Source organism: Mustela lutreola, chromosome 2 (genome assembly GCF_030435805.1).
Source record: "Mustela lutreola isolate mMusLut2 chromosome 2, mMusLut2.pri, whole genome shotgun sequence".
Classification (NCBI taxonomy): domain Eukaryota; kingdom Metazoa; phylum Chordata; class Mammalia; order Carnivora; family Mustelidae; genus Mustela; species Mustela lutreola.
The window spans coordinates 17,276,251-17,296,422 of NC_081291.1; the positions used below are offsets into that span (position 1 = coordinate 17,276,251).

General features: G+C 37.5%; 1 protein-coding gene across 5 annotated transcripts in view; it reads right to left on the minus strand.

The window, feature by feature from the left end:
• SETD2 (SET domain containing 2, histone lysine methyltransferase) overlaps nt 1-20,172 on the minus strand; it is a 125,923-nt gene that overhangs the window by 59,103 nt on the left and 46,648 nt on the right. For 2 of the 5 annotated variants that reach the window (XM_059160733.1, XM_059160734.1), the window contains exons 8-12: nt 18,205-18,302; nt 15,541-15,667; nt 6,494-6,628; nt 5,532-5,651; nt 3,281-3,943 (exon numbers count right to left, since the gene is read on the minus strand). In XM_059160733.1, the coding sequence (XP_059016716.1) occupies nt 3,281-3,943; nt 5,532-5,651; nt 6,494-6,628; nt 15,541-15,667; nt 18,205-18,302 (1,143 nt within the window). Of the gene's footprint in view, nt 1-324; nt 608-3,280; nt 3,944-5,531; nt 5,652-6,493; nt 6,629-15,540; nt 15,668-18,204; nt 18,303-20,172 lie in introns of all 5 variants that reach the window. The other 3 variants (XR_009350683.1, XR_009350684.1, XR_009350685.1) reach the window with 3 other exon arrangements.

Here is a 20,172-nt window from a genome sequence, read left to right on the forward strand (position 1 = left end):
TGATCCAAATGAATGAAGACTTTTCCAGTCAAATTATAATTAATCACCACTTAAAATCAGCTGTTTTGCCCTGTGAAGTCTAGGGTAGATTTTCAGCATGAGGGGTGATGTACAATAATTCCTTTTGCAAACAGAAATATATGCACATGTCCCTGCTGAAAATGTAGCCTGGTAAATCTGCATGTGAAAATGAATCCATGCTTATGTGTAGCAATGTGTTAGGTGATGTTTCTTGTTGAGGTCTACTTTAGAAGTCAAAATGTGTAAGCCCTGTGAAGCCAAGGCAGCAGTCCTGTGTATAGAGGTATAGAAAAAGTAGCTCACTTAATCCTTTCTCGCCAGGAGTCGGGATTTTCCCAGAACGACATCCATTGTCGGCAATGGACGCACCAAAATAACGCCGGCGCCAGTGAGTTAACCACCTCTGTCCTCTTTTCACCTATTATATTTTTCATGCATCATCCAACTTCCCAACCATCTTCCTGTTTCTTCACAGAATGCACGCTAGGTTCTTGTTTTTCTTCAGCACGAAGTTGAAAATGGAGTTGAGAAAAGGAGACACATGGTCAGCTGGTGATGTTAACAAGCTCCTTGCTGCCCTGAGAAGCTAGATGGAAATGGTTCAAGTTACAAGGGGGATCATCATCAGATCTGGGAGGACAAAGAGTAATTCATGAAGCTTCATTCCCTTCCCTCCCCCCCTCTCTCATTTACTGATGATCCCTACGGTCTGCCTTCACAGCAAAATCAAGATTAAGGATCTGAAGCAACCTCTTTCAGTTCTTCACTCCATCCAGTGTGTAGGAAGGCCAAGTGGAACACATGTCCAACAACGTTACAGTGGCCCCAGAAGGTCAGGGAAGCTTGGAGTGGCTAACCACAATCTTAGATCAATGCTTTTTAGTATGATCTTGGAATCAACATCAGCAACTAACACAGTGCTTGGCAACAGGTGCTTAACAAAGGTTGGTTGAGTAAGACATTTTCTTTTCTGCCAATGTCTACTTGAACACATAGGTGGAAGTCAGACAGAAGTAGTTAACTCTTTCAATGCCGGGATAGTATGAGTATATAGTAATCACATCAAGTCCATGTGTTTATCTAAGACATGTTCATATTACAGGTTTCTGATTTCAATGTTCTGGTTAAATGCTAGCTAAAATATTTTATTTAAGGACAACCACAATCAGAGTTTTGAAATTAGAACCATGGTAAATGTTAATTAGAATGATAGATGAATTAAGAGCCCCAGCACCAATGTGTAACAAAACATCACAGTTCAGTCAAGTAACCACCTCTTTCAGCATCCCAATTCTAGATGGGTAATGATTCCAGAGCAAAATAGAAGTGTGAAGAAGGAAAATCTTATTTAATGGCTTCTTTGATGCTAAGAATCAGATAAATCCAAAATATGAAGGTTAAGAAGGCTATATTTTAAAAGTATGAATAAAATTTTAAACCTCAAATCAAGAGGATCATCAAACTACGTAGTACTATGCAACTGCTTTGATCTTTCAGATAGGAGGAGGGAGGACGACAAGCAGGGGAAGGAATAACTTTGTAGGACTCAAAAATGTCTAGAGTGTGAGTTTAAATGACCAGTTATAGCTAACTGAGTTAAGGATATCCCAGAGAGCTATTCATACCACTACCATGACAATAAAAACTACCACACAGAGAAACAAAAGTACTTACTTCTCCTAGATTTTAAGACAGGTTTTTAAGAAATGATGATTATGCCTCATTTCTGAAAATTATGTCAACCAGAGACTTAGCAGGCAGAAGTGTACTACTGGGTCTGCCCCCCACCCTTGCTATACAAAACCATGTCTGTAAGGTCTTTCTATGTCCACTCATGTTCATGTTTCCATTCCCACCTTCCTTATGAAGCCAGTCATGCCAGAGGCTCTACTAGCAGTCTCTGAACACAAGAGGGACTTTCTTCCAGACTCCTGTGCCCTCACAAAGCAGGCCTTAAAGGAAGGTTCATCCAAACGACCATCCCAGCATCTCTTTCAATTTAACTGAAATTTTGGTTCCTGTAGTTCAAATGTCATATCATAACCAGATTTACTATGAATCCTTCCTTTTACTAAAGTTTATAAAAAGGAAGAATTTCATAAGATTGAGTTAATGATAAACTATAAGTGGTGAGAAAGAGTAGCATGAATAGGTCAATGAGAGCTGAAACCACACAATACTTAAAGGGTCTCAACACAGCAAATTACAAATGCCAAAAGTAAGCACAGTGCACAACCAACCCACTACTCATTCTGCTCAGTATAAGGCCAGTTTCGTATGGGTCAAATTGCAGGATCTACTGGGTGAGCTTTGTAGTCATAATTGGGGACAGAGAGGATTCAGATGTCCATCTTGCTGCACATAAACCTGCACTGCTGGTTTATCTGGCTGCTTCACTTCTGGCAGAAGAGAGGAACAGAAAAACAGAAGCTAGCAAGTAACCTGGTCCCACGAGGTCCTCAAGACCTGAACCCCAGATCCAGATCACTTACAATCAAAATGTAACACCTCTCTTCTAGGCTCATCCTGTTATCCACTTCTGTGTTTATCCAAGACCCAGCCTGGGATTTCTACAGAGCAAACCCTACACATCTTGCTACATTCTTTAACCAGAGATTATGTATGTATTAAGCGTTAAGGGGTTCCAGACCCCTCTATTTTTCCTCTAGATCACATCTTTTGCCCAAAGAAATAGGCATTTAAACAGCAGACCTATTTCAAAAACAACAGGGGAACTGAATACCAACTACCTCCATATAAAGTTATTTTACTGGAACAGAAATTTATGTTCAATCATTTTTGATGAGAAGTTGCTAAATTACCTTGGTTTTCCATTTAACTTTTAATTTTAATTTCTAATTAATGCAATACATTAATTTCCAATCAACTTAAACATTCATTTTTTTTTTTTTAACCTAGGATCTTACAAAGAACTTTCAAACATAGAATCATACATTTGTTCCTCAAAGGATTTCTGGCTTTGTTTTTAATGTAAAGAGCACTTGAAAAACTGAATTCACTGCTGTGATATGCTTTTCTAAATGAAGAAAAGGGGACATCTGTATATTAGTTTGGCTGCTATATCTCTTGCCAAGGTTTAAAAGATGTTTGAGACATTTATAATCAGCTGTCAGTAAAAGAGACGGCATTCCATTTTTCAAATAGATGTATAGCTAAAGAAGTAGGTAATTCAACGTAAGATTCGTGGAACTCTAGATGTGCGTAATTCAGGTTAAAATAAACAAAAATGCTTTCTTACCTTTAGGTCTTTCCAACTATCCAGGAGCTTGGTGGCCAAATCGCTTATATCTACTGTTTTATCTGGCTGTTCCTGGCTCCTCTCACTCTCCACATCAGATACACCCTCCTCTTCATCCTGGGACGGCGTTTCCTCAGCAATGGTTTCTTCCAGTTTCGGGCCATTGCCCTCTTTGGGCTCTATTTCAGTGTCAGCCTCTGGTTCAGATGTGGGTAGCTTACTGGCTTCCACAGTGATTTCACTCTCAACTTTAGATTCAGGTAGCTGTTGTGTGAGTAGCTGCTGTGACTGTAACTCTTCCTCTTCTTCCACAGGGACGTTTTCTAACTGGTCAAGGTCCTCTTTGCCGTCCTTGCCTTCCAACTCACTGGTAGCATCAGAGATAGCACTGTCCATGCTATTTTCACTTATAATTTTAAGTCTCCGAAACATGAGCTTCTTGGGGGTGTCTGTGTCAGCTTCGGTGCTCAGCTTGGCGGAAGGATCAGGTGTGTTGAGTGGTGTGTGAGCACGTGACGTATTCTCACTTGAATATCCATCTCCTTCACTCAACTGAGGAATGGCAGTTTTGGTCTGAGACCAGCGTTGAATAATTGGAAGTACTTTGCTTTCCTCCAACATATTTTTAGTAGGAATGGGTAAGTGTTCCAAAGTCTTTATAATCTGATTAAACAAATTAAAAAAAAAAAGTCACATCACTCTACACAGTTGACTTTTCAAATCTCTGGCTGGGACTCAGATCATTTTTGAAAGACCTGTGGGTTTTCTTTACTGTCTTATCAAGACCTAAGTCTCTATAACTACAAAAGGGTTAAATGTTATAGTATTAGTTTCCTCTGGAAAGGAAGGAAAACTTTTTAAAGACTGACCAGCAAGAATAAAATGCAGAACAGGTAACTGCTCCCACTATCAAACAGGATCGATTAATATCTTCTACCAGTAGTTCTCAAACCTGTGTAGATCTTTCAAAATATATATACTAGTGGACCTTATCCTGGCTATGTTTTTCTAAAAAGTTTTCCAAGTGACTATGATATCGGCTTGGGAACTATGCAACAACATATATTTAAATGATATTTCATCCACAAAAAATGCAGCTATTACTTACCTCTTTTAGCCTCTGATAAACAGCTAACAAAGAAAGACTCTCTCTCCAGAGATAACCATCCCCTCCACTCTGAAATCCAAGAATTTCTTCCAAAGTACTCCCCAATGTAGATCTACAGAATCCCCAAAGTAAGTTGTTCCTCTCTACTTTCTAGATGGAATACTGCTGAATTCATTTAATCATTAATCATAGAATCATTTAATAAAGTCAACTAGATCTGTACAAAAAGGAATGGGGAGGGGCGGGAAAAAGGGAGAAAGGAAGGGAGGGAGGAAGAAACTCCAAATCTTCCTCAACTTCTACTTATTGCCAAATCTCCTGGGAGGAAGAAGAGAGGGAAGACAACCACTTACTTGCTCACTCCTGTTTTGTTTTTAAAGTGCATTTTTAAATGACTTCGGTATTATATTAGAAACTATGATTAAAAAGAACTACACTTGGGGCGCGTGGGTGGCTCAGCGGGTTAAAGCCTCTGCCTTCGGCCCAGGTCATGATCCCAGGACCCTGGGATCGAGCCCCGCATCGGGCTCTCTGCTCAGTGCAGAGCCTGCTTCTCTCTCTCTCTCTCTGCCTACTTGTGTTCTCTGTCAAATAAATAAATAAAATCTTAAAAAAAATAATAATAAAAAAATAATAAAAAGAACTACATTTAAACTAGATTAAAAATATTATTTCATGGGAAGGTATAAATATCACAACTCCACTAATGACATTGCCAAGGAACATTTATTTAGATCTTAAAAAACTTATTGATTCCTCAAAATGTTCTTACTCTTGCCATTCCAGAATTCGCCTCTTCACCAATTTTTTAGAGCCCCCAAATGTAAGTTTCACATGGTTTCCCATTTAAAACTATGGCTTTAGCAACAAACTAGATCCTTCACTTAACTATGATGTGATATCTTGCTCTTGCACTTCCCAATTATGCAGTCTCAGCTACAGGGATACTTTAGGAAAAACCATGGGGCAAACTCACTACTAGCAAGGTCTACGTAAAAGGTTATAATTACAGGAATGACACTGAGATGATATTTAATTCCAATGGTAACTATAATGGTAAATTCATTATTACTCATATTATCACTCAACCTAAGCACTCTATATGGAGGTTTTAAGAAATAAGCAAGTTGATTGTGAACTGACCTCTTCCTGAAGCTTCTGGTTACTTTCCCGGCCATCACCTAGCTCTGCCATCCAAATCCACAACAAAGACAGTCCATGACGTTCCAGAAAAGACTTCAGGCAAGACTGTGAATGTGTGTTCTTCCGTGGGGGAAGGGAAGCAGGATGCAGGGTATTGGGTTGGGGGTGGGTAATACCACACAGAACATTAAAAAGGGTCCACAGAGAGGAATAAAAAGTCTATTTATATTCACAAAACTTTACCTAGAAACTCTATTGTGATTAATGCGACTAAAAGTGTACAAATAACAAATGCTTTAAAGAAATTATAACTTTTTTTGATACCTAAATTGTATCCAGTCAACTTGGACTTTATATAAATAGACTTTGCAGAAAAACAAACATCAATATGTCATTTACAATGAAATTCAAATCTGAAAGACCAAGAACCAAATTATATTCATTTTTATCGAAAAACCTAAAACTATAATAGTGTGAATCATTTTCATTTCTCTCTTCCCTTCAGATGTTTTTTCAAAAGGCTTTTTTCTCTTAGTTTTCTTTTAAATCATCCTTTTTTAAAAATTATTCAACTTCTTGTGGCATACTTAATAAACTGGAGTAAACGAGATTATCATTAAAATTCCTTGCTTCAAGATCCTGTGGTAAAAATGGCCTTGACAGACTAATAATCATAGGGGGGACTATATCAAATGTCATGAATTGTTACACAAAAAAAATCCCACCATGCTCTTTGGCTAGAGAGAGAAAGCAAAAAAGATCTACTAAAAAACTAAATGATGCTGAACTCAACATTTTTAAGAGGACAAACTTTCAAAATCATATAGAATTTTCAAACCATTTTAAAAATAAGAGTAACTTTTCTCAGAGTTATCCCTTCTCCTGTCATCATTCTAGACTGCACATTAGATGCCCCAACTCAAATTCAGAAACAAAAAATAAATTAATATCAAAAAACTCACCTGTATAAGCTCAAGACAGGTAAGTTTCTGTTCCAAGGTTTCAATTCTAACCATAAGCCGGGATAAGCTGAGCACCTGGTTTTTATCAGAGAGACCCTCACCATTCTCCAGCAGAGCTTCTAGCTCTCCATCCACCTGCCATAGCAAAGAAAAAGTATCTGGTTATAAAAACAACAACAAATGTGCCACTAATCTAAGAATCAAACAACCTAAAAAGATGTTCAACCTTGCCAGTGATAAGGAAAACACAAATAGGTCCACAGTGGGAAATCATGTCATATTTACTAGATTAATCTGGGGAAAAAATTAAGTCTGATAATGTCAAATCTAGGCAAAGATGTAGATCAAAAGGAATTTTACATGCTGTTGATGAAAGTAAAAATTGGATTTGCTTTCTTCTAATTTATTATCAGCGCATTCTAGAATTTTATCATTTCAGGCCATACTGGTTTACTGCTGTCTTTATATCTCTTCTGTGTTAGTTGCTGTCTCGTGTAGATTTTATTCTGTTATTGCTGCACTACTTATTCTCAAATTCCATGTTGATCATATTATTCTCCTTTTTTGGGTTCAGTAATGGAGCTTTCTTGCTCATTCACATCAAATACAGATTCTTTTATGTAACACCTCCAGGATCTTCTGATCAAACACCAGCCTTCCTTTTGATGAGGTTTTTCTTACTTCCTCACCATACCTTATCTGCTCCAGCCTGGCCAAGCTAGGCACTATCACAATTTTAAAAGCATTTCATTCACTCATCAAATATTTACCAAGTACTTACTATATGTCAAGTATAATCCTAGTTGCTAAAGTCACTACAATGAACCAAAACGAACAAAAATCTACTCTTACAGGAGACAGAGCAAATTAATGGTGAAAAGTATGCCAAAAGAAATAAAGCACTGGCTTCAAAAATAAAATATCTGTATCCCCTATGCGTAGCACTGCACACCTAAGAATAAATCCTAAAGATATTTCTAGACACATGTTATACTAAGTTCACTGAATAACCACTGTAAAGTTCACTGTAATAGCAAAGAACTATTAACAAATGTCTGTGGCCAGGTTATATAAATTAGCATTTTCATACAATGGATTATTATAGCACAGAGAAAGGAATCAAGTGCAGCCCAATGCAACAAGATTCATCAATCTTATGAACATGTTACATGAAAAAAGTTCCAGAAGATTACATGCTGTATGACTCTGATTATATAAACCTCAAAAACAAAATTTTCATAGATGCAGGCCTAAAAAATCAATTTTAAAAAGGCAATGGAGATACGACACAAAATTCAAAACAGTGGTATCCTCTAGGGGCTAAGCAGGGAGCACAAAGGAGAGAAGTGCTCACAAGTGGTTCTTTTATAATTATGCTTTGTAACATATATATTTTCTCTGGAAGTTTCAAATATTACATTTAAACAATGGGAAACAACAACAAAAAACCCACCAATAGTTGTTTTCCAGCTGTCTTACCAAAGATATAAAGATACCTTACAGAACTTATTATTGGGGAGATAAAATTAATTCATATGAAAACAAATAATGAAGGATTAATTGTAAAATGTTAAAAAACTATGAAGGAAGGGTGTGGTTAGAATGAGAGTCACCAGAAGCAGGGCTAGCAACAGGTGCAACAAGTGCAGCCCAATGCAACAAGGAGGGAGTGAGTAAAATCTTGAGCATAGGGAAATGGAAAATTGTGATAGTGCCTAGCTTGGCCAGGCTGGAGCAGATAAGGTATGGTGAGGAAGTAAGAAAAACCTCATCAAAAGGAAGGCTGGTGTTTGATCAGAAGATCCTGGAGGTGTTACATAAAAGAATCTGTATTTGATGTGAATGAGCAAGAAAGCTCCATTACTGAACCCAAAAAAGGAGAATAATATGATCAACATGGAATTTGAGAATAAGTAGTGCGGCAATAACAGAATAAAATCTACACGAGACAGCAACTAACACAGAAGAGATATAAAGAACAGCAGTATACCAATATAGCCTGAAATGATAAAATTCTAGAATGCACTGATAATAAATTAGAAGAAAGAAAATCCAAAAGACAAGAATCTTTTTTTTTTTTTTCTTTAAAGACTATTTATTTATTTGACAGATGGAGATCACAAGTAGGCAGAGAGGCAGAGGAAGGGAAGCAGGCTCTCTGCTGAGCAGAGAGCCAGATGCAGGGCTCGATCCCAGAACCCTGGGATCATGACCTGAGCAGAAGGCAGAGACTTAACCCACTGAGCCACCCAGGCGCCTCTAAAAGACAAGAATCTTAAGGAAATTTTCTTTTCCTTTTATTCAAATATTTTATTTATTTATTTATTTGCCAGAGAGAGAGAGATTAAGAGCATGAACAGGGAGGGTGGCAGGCAGAGGGAGAAGCAGACTCCCCACTGAGCAAGAAGCCTGACCAAGGACTTGATCCCAGGACACTGGGATCATAACCTGAGTGGAAGGAAGAGGCTTAACTGACTGAGTCACCCGGAATCCCTTAAGGAAATTTTCTGTTACTTAACTTTTTATCATCTCAACATAATTTTAGGCAAGGCACTAAACACTTCTATTTTATATTATACCACAAAACTCACATAACTCTTAGGAACAAAAACAAGAAAACATGAAATGCTACTTACAAGACTCTGAAGAAATGTAAACTCACTTTTTTCCTTCTAAAATGTACACTTAAGGCTCATTTCTTTTTCATTTCCAGCATCACTTATGTTTTGAAGAGATTAAGGATATATACAGAAAAACCAGTTTATGGTTAAACATTAATTCAGGACAATTTCCTTAATGATGGCTTTCCCCTGCATATCCTAAATGTAAAACCTCCTGTGTCTTAAATTCTAGAGGATTAGAATAGGAAAGACCAAGGGCTTTAAAATTCTACTTTTCCCCCAAGTGCAACAGTCAGAACCTCACTTTGGACAGAGTTTTGAGACACAAATACTACTAGGCTAAGAGATGGGGTTTTCTGGTGCACCTAGGTAGCTCAGTTAAGCCTCTGACTCTTGAATTTCAGCTTGGGTCATGATCTCAGGTCCTGGGATTGAGCCCCACATGGGGCTCTGCAACCAAGGCAGTCTGTTTGTCCCTGCCCCCACCAAAATAAATAAATCTTTTTAAAAGAAGAGAGAGAGGTGGGGTTTTCTTTTCATAATTAGCCAGGAAAGGCCTCTCTAACTCTGAATACTTAAGAGATAAAACTGAGTTCTAAAAACAAACAAACAAACAAACAAAAAAAAACTGAGTTCTTAAATTTTTCATTTAATAAACATTTATTGAATAGACACTACAGTATATAAAACTCCACTGGTAAATAAAAACAGTAGCATTCTTTCTTAAGGAAATAAACAGTAAACCTGCAGAAACTTAAGTAAAAATAACAAAATTTTGCAAACAAAATATAGAAAGTGAATAACCTTTGAACCTCCCACTACAATTACGAGCTTAGTGGTTGTACTGACATACATAAAAGTTATCATGCCAATCCTATGTATGATACAGCGTCCATAATTTTGGGTACTCAAGTGGATAATCAATTGTGAACTGTGGGATTAATAGCTTTTAGGATACCTGGGAGGAAGGGAGCCAGGAGGCCAACTGATTGCTTTCATTAATTTACATTTACTAGAAGTACTTATTTTTAATTTATGCATCACCGCCTTCCCGAAAGGATCTAAAGTAACTAAAAATCAACATGAATGGGGTGCCTGGGTGGCTCAGTGGGTTAGAGCCTGTGCCCTCAGCTCAGGTCATGATCCCAGGGTCCTGGGATCAAACCCTGCATTGGGCTCTCTGTACAGCAGGGAGCCTGGTTCCCCCCACCTCTGCCTGCCTCTCTGCCTACTCGTGATCTCTGTCTGTCAAATAAATAAATAAAATCTTAAAAAAAAAAATCAATATCAATATGAAAGTATAAAAATGGTTAAGGTATATTTTATTTTATTTTATTTTATTTTTTAAAGATTTTATTTATTCATTTGACAGAGAGAGATCACAAGTAGATGGAGAGAGAGGCAGGCAGAGAGAGGGAGAGGGAAGCAGGCTCCCTGCTGAGCAGAGAGCCCGATATGGGACTTGATCCCAGGACCCTGAGATCGTGACCTGAGCCGAAGGCAGTGGCTTAACCCACTGAGCCACCCAGGCGCCCAAGGTATATTTTAATTACTGGTACATGAACATTTATATATACAAAAATGCAAAATTCTATAGCATTTAAAAATTTATTCTGTTAAATGCTTAATCGGTCCAAGAAATTATTTACTTTTTTTTCTTAAAGATTTAATTTATTTGTCAGAGAGAGAGAGAATAAGCAGGGGAGGGGTAGGCAGAAGGAGAGAGAGAATCAGGCTCCCCATTGAGCAAGGAGCCCTGTACAGGGCTTGAGCCCAGAACCCTGGGATCATGACCCGAGACAAAGTCAGATGCTTAAGCAACTAAGCCACCCAGGTACCCCTAATTTACTCTTTTTAAATACTTTAGTATTTTGGCCATCAACCATCCTTAATTGCTCTAAGCAGTATTTTTAATACTTCCTGATGAAATACAGTACACATAAAGTATATAAATGATTTGTAAACAAGTAAGCTTAACAAACAAGTGAGCATTATCCATAAAATCAACATGCATGTGATAAGAAGGCCGGGGGAGGACAACATTGCCAGCATCCCTGAAGTGCTCCATGTGCCCTTCCCTTCTTATAATACCTCCTCTTTGCTAACATCTCCTGACTTTTTTAGAAAATCATTCTTTTATTTTTAAAATAGGTTTATCATTTATACAAAAACCCTAAATATTATAACTTAATTTTATCTATTTTTTAAATCTTTCTGGAAATTATACTGGACAAAACTTTTGTCATGCTTGTGTTTCATCCTTACATTTTAGGAGTCCTCCATTCTGTTGCATGCAGCCCTACTCCTTCACTTTCATGACAAATTTTTAAGTCTAGGATTACATTATAAATTGTCTATATTAGTGTTAATGGAAATTTGTTTCTACTTTTTCTAATATAAGCAATGCTGCTGTGACTCTAGATACATATCCATTCACTTTCAGTAATTAATTCCAAAGTGTTTATAAAAGTGGTTGCACCCAGGGATGCCGGGGTGGTTTAGTTAGTTAAGCCTCTGCCTTCAGCTCAGGTCATGATTCTGGGATCGGGTCCAGCATCAGGCTCCTTGCTCTTTCTCCCTCTGCCTGCCACTCCCAGCCCTTGCCTGCTCTACTCTCTCCCTCTCTTGGAAAAATAAAGAAAATCTAAAAAAAAAAAAAAAAAGGGTGGCTGTACCCATTTACAACCCCCACGCAGTGTAGGAGATCCTGTTCTTACAAGTCATCAGACTTTTTACCAATCTGATAGGCATGTAAATGACACCTGATAGTTTTAACGGATACTGCCCTGATTCATAATGAGGTTGAACATCTTCCTATGTTTATTGGTTATTTGGATTAGTAAAGTGTCTGGATGGTGTCTCTTTATTTTTCCTTTGTGCTGGCTTTTTCTTTATTAATTAGTAGGAATGCTCTATATACTTTAGATATTAATACTTGTTTTGTGTTCAAAGCAAGTATGTACCTTTTCACCCTCTTTATTGTGTAAATTAGTTATCATTAGTTTCACAAACTCAAAAGAGACTAAGAGAAGTTTCAGACTATTTCCTGCTTATACTTTACAAACTACAAATATCATCGGGTTATAGGGACTTAATATATTTCCATCAGCTAAGTACTTAGTTACCTAGTAAATTACATTGGGTTATTAGTTACCTGGTTTGTGACATCCCCAAAAAAGACAACCAACTTCAATTGGAAGAGCTTTTAGCTTTGTTAAGGAGATGACTTAGGACAATCATAAGAGCAAGAAATAAAAAAAATGTTTACTGATCAAGGGCTGATATGGAGGTTGTAAGCTATAGTACTATTAATATACTCTTCTTAATAATTAAAATATGCAAAACTACATTTTAAACTGTCCTATCTTGTCCTCTCCATAGCATCCTCTACCCAAAAGAATTCCCAAGACTCTCAGCTATAGCTGACTAAAATTCAGAATCTAGGCATGCAAAAGGGAATTTCAGAGGGCAACAATCCAAGAAAAAGTAAACTAGGGTTCAAGTGTTCATTATTGGCAGGGCAAATAACCCTCCTAGAAATCTAAAATCATTCTGGCTCATTCCTCTATCTGGCCAAAGTTTTATCTACAGCATTCTATTCCAGAATAACTTCAAATTCATACCTGGAGCAACCCATGATGACTGGATTCATGTTACACCTAATTTAGTCTATAATGCCAAAGCCTATACTGACACTGACACACCATAATCAGAATAAACACAAGCAAACAAAGGAATGCCTACACTTTGTGCACTGGGACTGTTCCTGAATCTTATCAGATAGAAAGCCATCTGGGGGCGCCTGGGTGGCTCAGGTGGATTAAAGCCTCTGCCTTTGGCTCAGGTCATGATCTTAGGGTCCTGGGATCGAGCCCCACATCAGGCTCTCCACTCAGCGGGGAGCCTGCTTCCCTTCCTCTCTCTACCTGCCTCTCTGCCTACTTGTGATTTCTGTCAAATAAATAAAATCTTTTTTAAAAATTTAAAAAAAAAAGAAAGAAAGCCATCTGGTAATGGTATGATGGAGTTATAACACTGCCTAAGAAACCATCACATTATAAGGATACTCCCCACCAATAATACAGTTTTTAAGAAATATTTATTCTGTAAGCTTTGAGAGTAGGAGATAGCCAAAGGGAAGTTTATTGGAGATTTTAGCATAGGTCAACATGTTTAATGACTATTTTGTGGCTATTCTGATAAACTATCAAAGAAAATGAGAGCTGGGGCGCCTGAGTAGCTCAGTCCGTTAGCATCTGCCTTCGGCTCAGGTCATGATCCCAGGGTCCTGGAATCGAGTCCCACATCAAGCACCCTGCTCAGCGGGAAGCCTGCTTCTTCGTCTCCCACTCCCCCTGCTTGTGTTCCCTCTCTTGGTGTCTCTCTCTATCAAATAAATAAAATCTTAAAAAAAAAAGAAAAAGAAAAGAAAAGGAGAGTTAAAAATAAAAGCAATAATAATGGAGTTTAGAGAAAAATTTCCCGCAACAGTCAAAGTCAAGAAGGCTAACAGGTGGGGGTGCGGAGGGGGGTGGCCTGGGTGGTTTAGTGGGTTAAGCCTCTGCCTTTGGCTCAGGTCATGATCTCAGGGTCCTAGAATCAAGTCCCGCATAGGCTCTCTGCTCAGCAGGGAGCCTGCTTCCCTCTCTCTCTCTGCCTGCCTCTCGGCCTACTTATGATCTGTCAAATAAATAAATAAAATCTTTAAAAAAAAGAAAAAAGAAGGCTAACCAGCTAGGACCCAGTGACTCCACTTCCATGGATATGCCTTACAGGAACATGTACAGATGCTGTGACAGTAAGAGCAAAAGCTTAAAAACACTAGTGTTCGTTAGAAGGATTATATATAATAAACTCATATGATGAAAAACTTAATAGTAGTTAAAAATATGTTTACATATTTATCAATGTGGATCAAATTTTAAAATAAAGAGTAAAAAATAAATTGCAGAAATAAACATATACCATTTCTAAAACTCTAAACAAAACAATGTAATAGATTTTAAAATTTATTTTCTAGCACACAGAAACATTGGTTGTTATGACCCCAACTGTCTGAGTTGGAAGAGGATGGAACTGCTCTCCACAATCTGCAATGCAACATAACGGTTAAGAGGAAAGACAAGAGCTAGTTCACTTCCATTACCTACTAGGTGATACCTTAATGTTCTCATCTGTTTAAAAAAAAAAAATCCTTATACCTAATTTCAGGGCTTATTGTGAGAATTACATGAGTTAATGTGTCAGGTGCTTAGCAGAGTGCCTGGCAGAGCATTATGGTACATATGCTCTCCAAAAAGGACAGCTAAAGCACACATAATACTTTAAAGAACGTGTTCATCTTGGGTGGTATTTGTTGAAACTTTCCTTTCGGTAATTTTCAAAAGTCCTTTTTAAATTTTTCAACTGCCCTTTCCAATGCTTTTTTCTATCTATATCTCCTTACAGAATTCAGATGTTCCATAATTAATTCTCTCCAATTAATTTGGACTTACTGACATCACCTTTTAACCATTACACTTTTATCCCTTTGTCCCAATACATCTTCTATCTCCTCATCTAAACAGTAATTTATACTTAATCTATGCAGTCATTTATAAGAAAAGCCGTGGCATGAGCTAACTGCTAAAGAATCATAAGGGAATTTGCTGACTAATCCCCTTAGACCCCTAGCTCCTGCTCCTAGCCCTCCACTAGGATTCATAGGTCTGGGGATGGACCCAGGAATGTGCATTTTCATTACGGGCCCTGCCAGGTGGTTCTGAGGCTAAGAAATACTGTTTTGGTGTAGGGACTCTCAGAAAAAGGGAGGGGGGATTAAAAAAAAAAACAAAAACAAAAACACAAAGTCCTTGTCCCAGGCAAGAGTCCCTTTATTAACAAGATAGCTCCTTCCTCCAGTATAACTGAGGTGAGCTGAGGTATAAAAAAGGCCATTAATTACTATGTTAATATAGTAAATGAAAAGACCACTTTCACCATTCCATTCTCACTCTTTGTTGCCTGTCACCTCTCAAAACTCACCTTATACTCCAAAGAGGGTTTTCAGAGATTATAAGAACACTTGCAAACTTTTAAGAGTTCCAAACAAAAAAACAAACCACTATGAAAAGATTAGGAATGTAGATCAGACTTAAGTAAGCTAGTGGATAAACATTTTATTTGTACTTAGGATTAGAAGTTTTACAGGCCCCCAAAAAGCTACTAGCCCATGTGTTTACAACATGACTTCAATAGTTCTCTGTACCTAATTCTAATCTCTATGAACTGGAAATAAAAATAGCAACCATACTTCTTTTCCTGATTATCTCATCTGATCCTGACTTTCTCTGATTGTAGTTTGACTTTTCAAACTTCAATCAGAAAAGCTACCTCCCTTCTTAAAACATACATGGTAAAAACTGAAAGTAAGAACAAAACACTTACTGAATCCTTCTTACGGGACCGCTCCTTCTTCATTTTTCCTCCTGCTGCTCTGATACTGACTCTGTTCTCTCCTCCCAGGTAACCTCGGCAATTAGCTGACCCACAGAAACATTTCTGAGCTTCTTTTCTGTTTAAAGGGCACAGGAAACATGTTATGTGAAAGTAAACCATGTAAAAATGTCAGCAATATAACAATCACATATGAAAGAGAAGTCTATTCAGCCTAAAACAAGTAATTATTTTAAGAGACTCCAACAAACCTGGTACTATTTAAAGGAAATGCCTGAAAATTGCTCTTAAAAAACATTCATTCTTTTTCCAACCTTCCCTTATTAAAATCAGCCAAGAAGTTAATGAGAAATTTCTTCATTTTGTGAGTACCTACTAATATATAAAAATAAAAGATCATATACATATTTGAGCTGAGAACAAAACTGCTTAAATAGTTCAACATCTCTTATATGTAAATGTAACAGGCACACAGAATAAACAAAACATACTGTTATAAATACATATACACAGATATAAAATTCAGTATGTCCAGGTTATTTAAAAGGAAACATGTAAAAGTTACCACATAAGAATGAGATACTAATAAGAAACATTGTTAAGAAGTAACTACCACCACGGAGTCCAGGAAAAGTGGTGGAAAGAATATGGGCCTAGTCTACAAGCTTGGGTACAAACCATCACGGCCATTTATTCTGTGACTTGAGAAAAGCATGAAAACCTATACTAAAGTAAACTGATAGATTCAGTTTATGACAGCAGTAATCAAAGGCATAAAAAGAAATCATTCAATAAATAGAGCAGGACATCACAAACATTTGATTTCTAGTACCCTTTCCTTCATAAGAGCAAACATAAGAGGAAAAAAATACAGAGCCCTACATACAACCTGGTCTGGACTCATCCCGTGACTGCTAACACCACTGACTGCCTAGATCCATTAGTCCATGAGGTGCTGCAAAATGCTGATACTGTTACTACTTCATTTATTAGCTGAAATGACCTCCAAGAGAAGAACTTCTTCTCATTAACTATTTGGTTTAATCTAAAGCAGAATTCACTTGGGGAAGGCAGGATAAATGCTTGACTCTTCCCCCCCCCCTTTTTTAACTTTTAAACTACTTTTTAAAAATCATTAATTGATTGATTCACCAGTGTTCACTGCAGCATTATTCACAATAGCAAAAAAGTGGAAACCGCCCAAATGTGCATTAACATATGAATGGAAAAACAAAATACGGTATATACATGCAGTGGAATATTATTTAGCCATTAAAAAGGAATGAAATATTGGTATATGCTACAACATGAATGAACCTTGAAAACATTGAATGTTTTCTAAATGAAGTCACAAAGGACCACATTTGCATGATTCCACATATGTGAAACATCCAGAAAAATCCACAGATATAGAAAGTAGATTAGTGTTTGCCAGGGGCTAAGAAAAGGGGGAAATCGGGCATGAGAGCTTGTTAATACATAAGGGATCTGCTTTTGGGGTGCTGAAAATGTTCTGGAACTAGACAGTGGTAATAGATGTACAAAATATGACTGTACTACTAAACTGTATACTTTAAAAAGTTAAAAAGGTGAAATTAATGTTATGTGACATTTTCCACAATAAAAAATATCTAAAACATGGAAAAAAAATCATAAATCAGTTCCCTTCTATTATAACTAATGCAGTTTTTTTTTTTTTTAAAGATTTTATTTATTTTTCAGAGGGAGAGCGAGAGCGAGCACAGGCAGACAGAGTGGAAGGCAGAGTCAGAGGGAGAAGCAGACTCCCCGTGGAGCAAGGAGCCCGATGTGGGACTCTATCCCAGGACGCTGGGATCATGACCTGAGCCGAAGGCAGCCGCTTAACCAACTGAGCCACCCAGGCGTCCCTGCAGTTTTATTTTTAAAGTATTATTAAATCTCATGGGTTTTACATAGTAAGTTTCAAATCACCATAATTATTATCCTTATTGATGCTTAAGTGTTAATGAGAACTCTCTCACTAATATGAGAGCCTATTCAAGCTAGCTCCAAGTTCCTTTGACATGACTCTCACCTATTATAACCGGTTTTCTGACACAACAAAATAATCCAAGATCACCTTGTTCAATTTCTGTCTTAACCTGAAATCAACACTCCTCCAAGGAACCCTGTTCCTTTTAGTGGGGTTCTATGAAACCACAACATAGATGCTAAGGGTATTCACTGCTACTCCATCAGTTATTATTTCGGCTAGAGAGAATAAGTAAATTATCTTTCACAGTACAATGAGTAGAGATCAGAAAAAATTAGTCATGACTAATAACAAAAAGATAAATGATAGATACATAGGGATTATATTATATTCTCCTTACATGCACACACACACAGACACTAGACATTTCCATAATAAAAAGGGGTTTTTTTACATTACATATGGAACATAATTATATAAATAAGACAGCATGGAATTCAGAGGAAGATTATACAGTTCCTGCATAAATCCCTTAATGTCCACAAATGTCATACAGTAGGAAAAACACACAAAACTGAAAGAGTAAAGACCTGGAGGCACATACAACTTTTTAGTAGTTCACATTAAAGTTTTATATCTCTATATCTGAACAGTCTACTGCCCCATTAGAAGCAGCAAAACAGAATCAAAACAATACTCACCCGTATCTTTGAAACTGATAGTCAAATGTTAACTCTGAGCCTGAAGTAACCAGTTTGGTGGTAAAAAACCCGACCCTCAGTTGTCCGTTCACAGTCCACTGAGATGTTTTTAAAAGAAAAGAAATTAGTAACTGATTAATCTGTGTGTTTTTCTTTTTTTTTTTAAAGATTTCATTTATTTGTCAGAGAGAGAGAAAGAGAGAGCGAGCGCACAGGCAGAAGAGTAGCAGGTAGAGGCAGAGGGAGAAGCAGGCTCCCTGCTGAGCAAGGAGCCCGACGTGGGACTCGATCCCAGGACACTGGGATCACGACCAGAGCTGAAGGCAGCCACTCAACCGACTGAGCCACCCAGGTGTCCCAATCCGTGTGTTTTTCTTTAAAGATCCTCATCTGCCTTAATTATGTGTGTGCCTTTAGAAAATAAAAGCTTTTCCAAATAACAAATAGGGAACTTTCTTTTAAAATAAATGTATTTGTTACTCTTACTTAATACCATCATCTATAATTTGTCTCTAATAAAAGCAACTGCGGGGCGCCTGGGTGGCTCAGTGGTTTGGGCTGCTGCCTTCGGCTTGGGTCATGATCTCAGGGTCCTGGTATCGAGCCCCGCATCGGGCTCCCTGCTCCGCAGGAAGTCTGCTTCCCTCTCTCTCTCTGCCTGCCTCTCTGCCTACTTCTGATCTCTGTCTGTCAAATAAATAAATAAAATCTTTTAAAAAAATAAAAAATAAAAGCAACTGCTACTTTAATTTGTATAATATACATTTCCACACAGTAAATATTCACTTGTACTAAAAATAGACAAATAGGGAATGCTTGGCATCACTGACTATAATTATAGGCAAATTGGTATTACCTTATGTTAAAAGTAACTGTATTCTAAGATAAAATGGAGCATGGAACCATGTAAATAATGATGCCAAATGTTTAATTTCAACAAAAACTGGTGGTCATAGGACTCAGTGTAGTGAAAGGGAAGGAAAGCATGAGAACAGTTGCATGAAACTCAAAAATTAAAATGGGATTAAATACACAGGGGTTAGAACTTGTAGTTCCAGAACATGTAAGATGTAAGTCAACTATAGAGCTCCTGTCCAGACCATGTCAACATGTTACTGATGAAAAAACCCAGACTTAAAGTGATAAAGGGACAGAATACACCTGGAGTCTCACAGTTAGACATGTGGCCACCAGCTACAGGCAAAACTAGAACCAGAATTTTGGTTAAATGATTATGGACTGGGTTCTCCTATTTATTATATGGCTTGGCTCTTAGAAGAGCCATATCTAAGATCTATTAGTACACAGATTCAAAAGACAAAAAAATTTAAAACACTATTTTAATATGAAATGGAACCACTGACTGAGAACCATTAATATGAATTGAGAACCGTTACTTCTCTAGGGAGCAGGTCCATAGCCTTCTTAGTCTAAAAAAGAACCAATGTTCTAACATATATATTGTTTCATCTAAGCTCAAAAACAAATTCAATAAATGAATTTATCAAGTGTCAACTATGTGCCAGGCATAGGACATCAAGATGAGCAAGACCCAGAGCCTAGCCTTGTTGAGAAGCAGTGTAACCACATGTGTATCACATATAATCCTTCTCATCTGTGGCTATTCAGCCCCTTAAGTTATTAAAACAGCCAAATTTGGCACCTGGATAAGAGCTGATAAAAATCTGAATAGTACACGCTGGACTTCATCAAAATTAAAGTTCAGTTTGATACCTTGAAATAATAGCTAAAATTAGGAAGCCTAGGTGGCTCAGTCGCTAAGTGTCTGCTTTCGGCTCAGGTCATGATCTCAGGGTCCTGGGATTGAGCCCCACATTAGGCTCCCTGCTCGGTGGGAAGTCTGCTTCTCCCTCTCCCTCTCCCATTCCCTGTGCTAGTGTTCCCTCTCTTACTGTGTCCCTCTCTATCAAATAAATTAAATCTTTAAAAAAAGATAGATAAAAATTT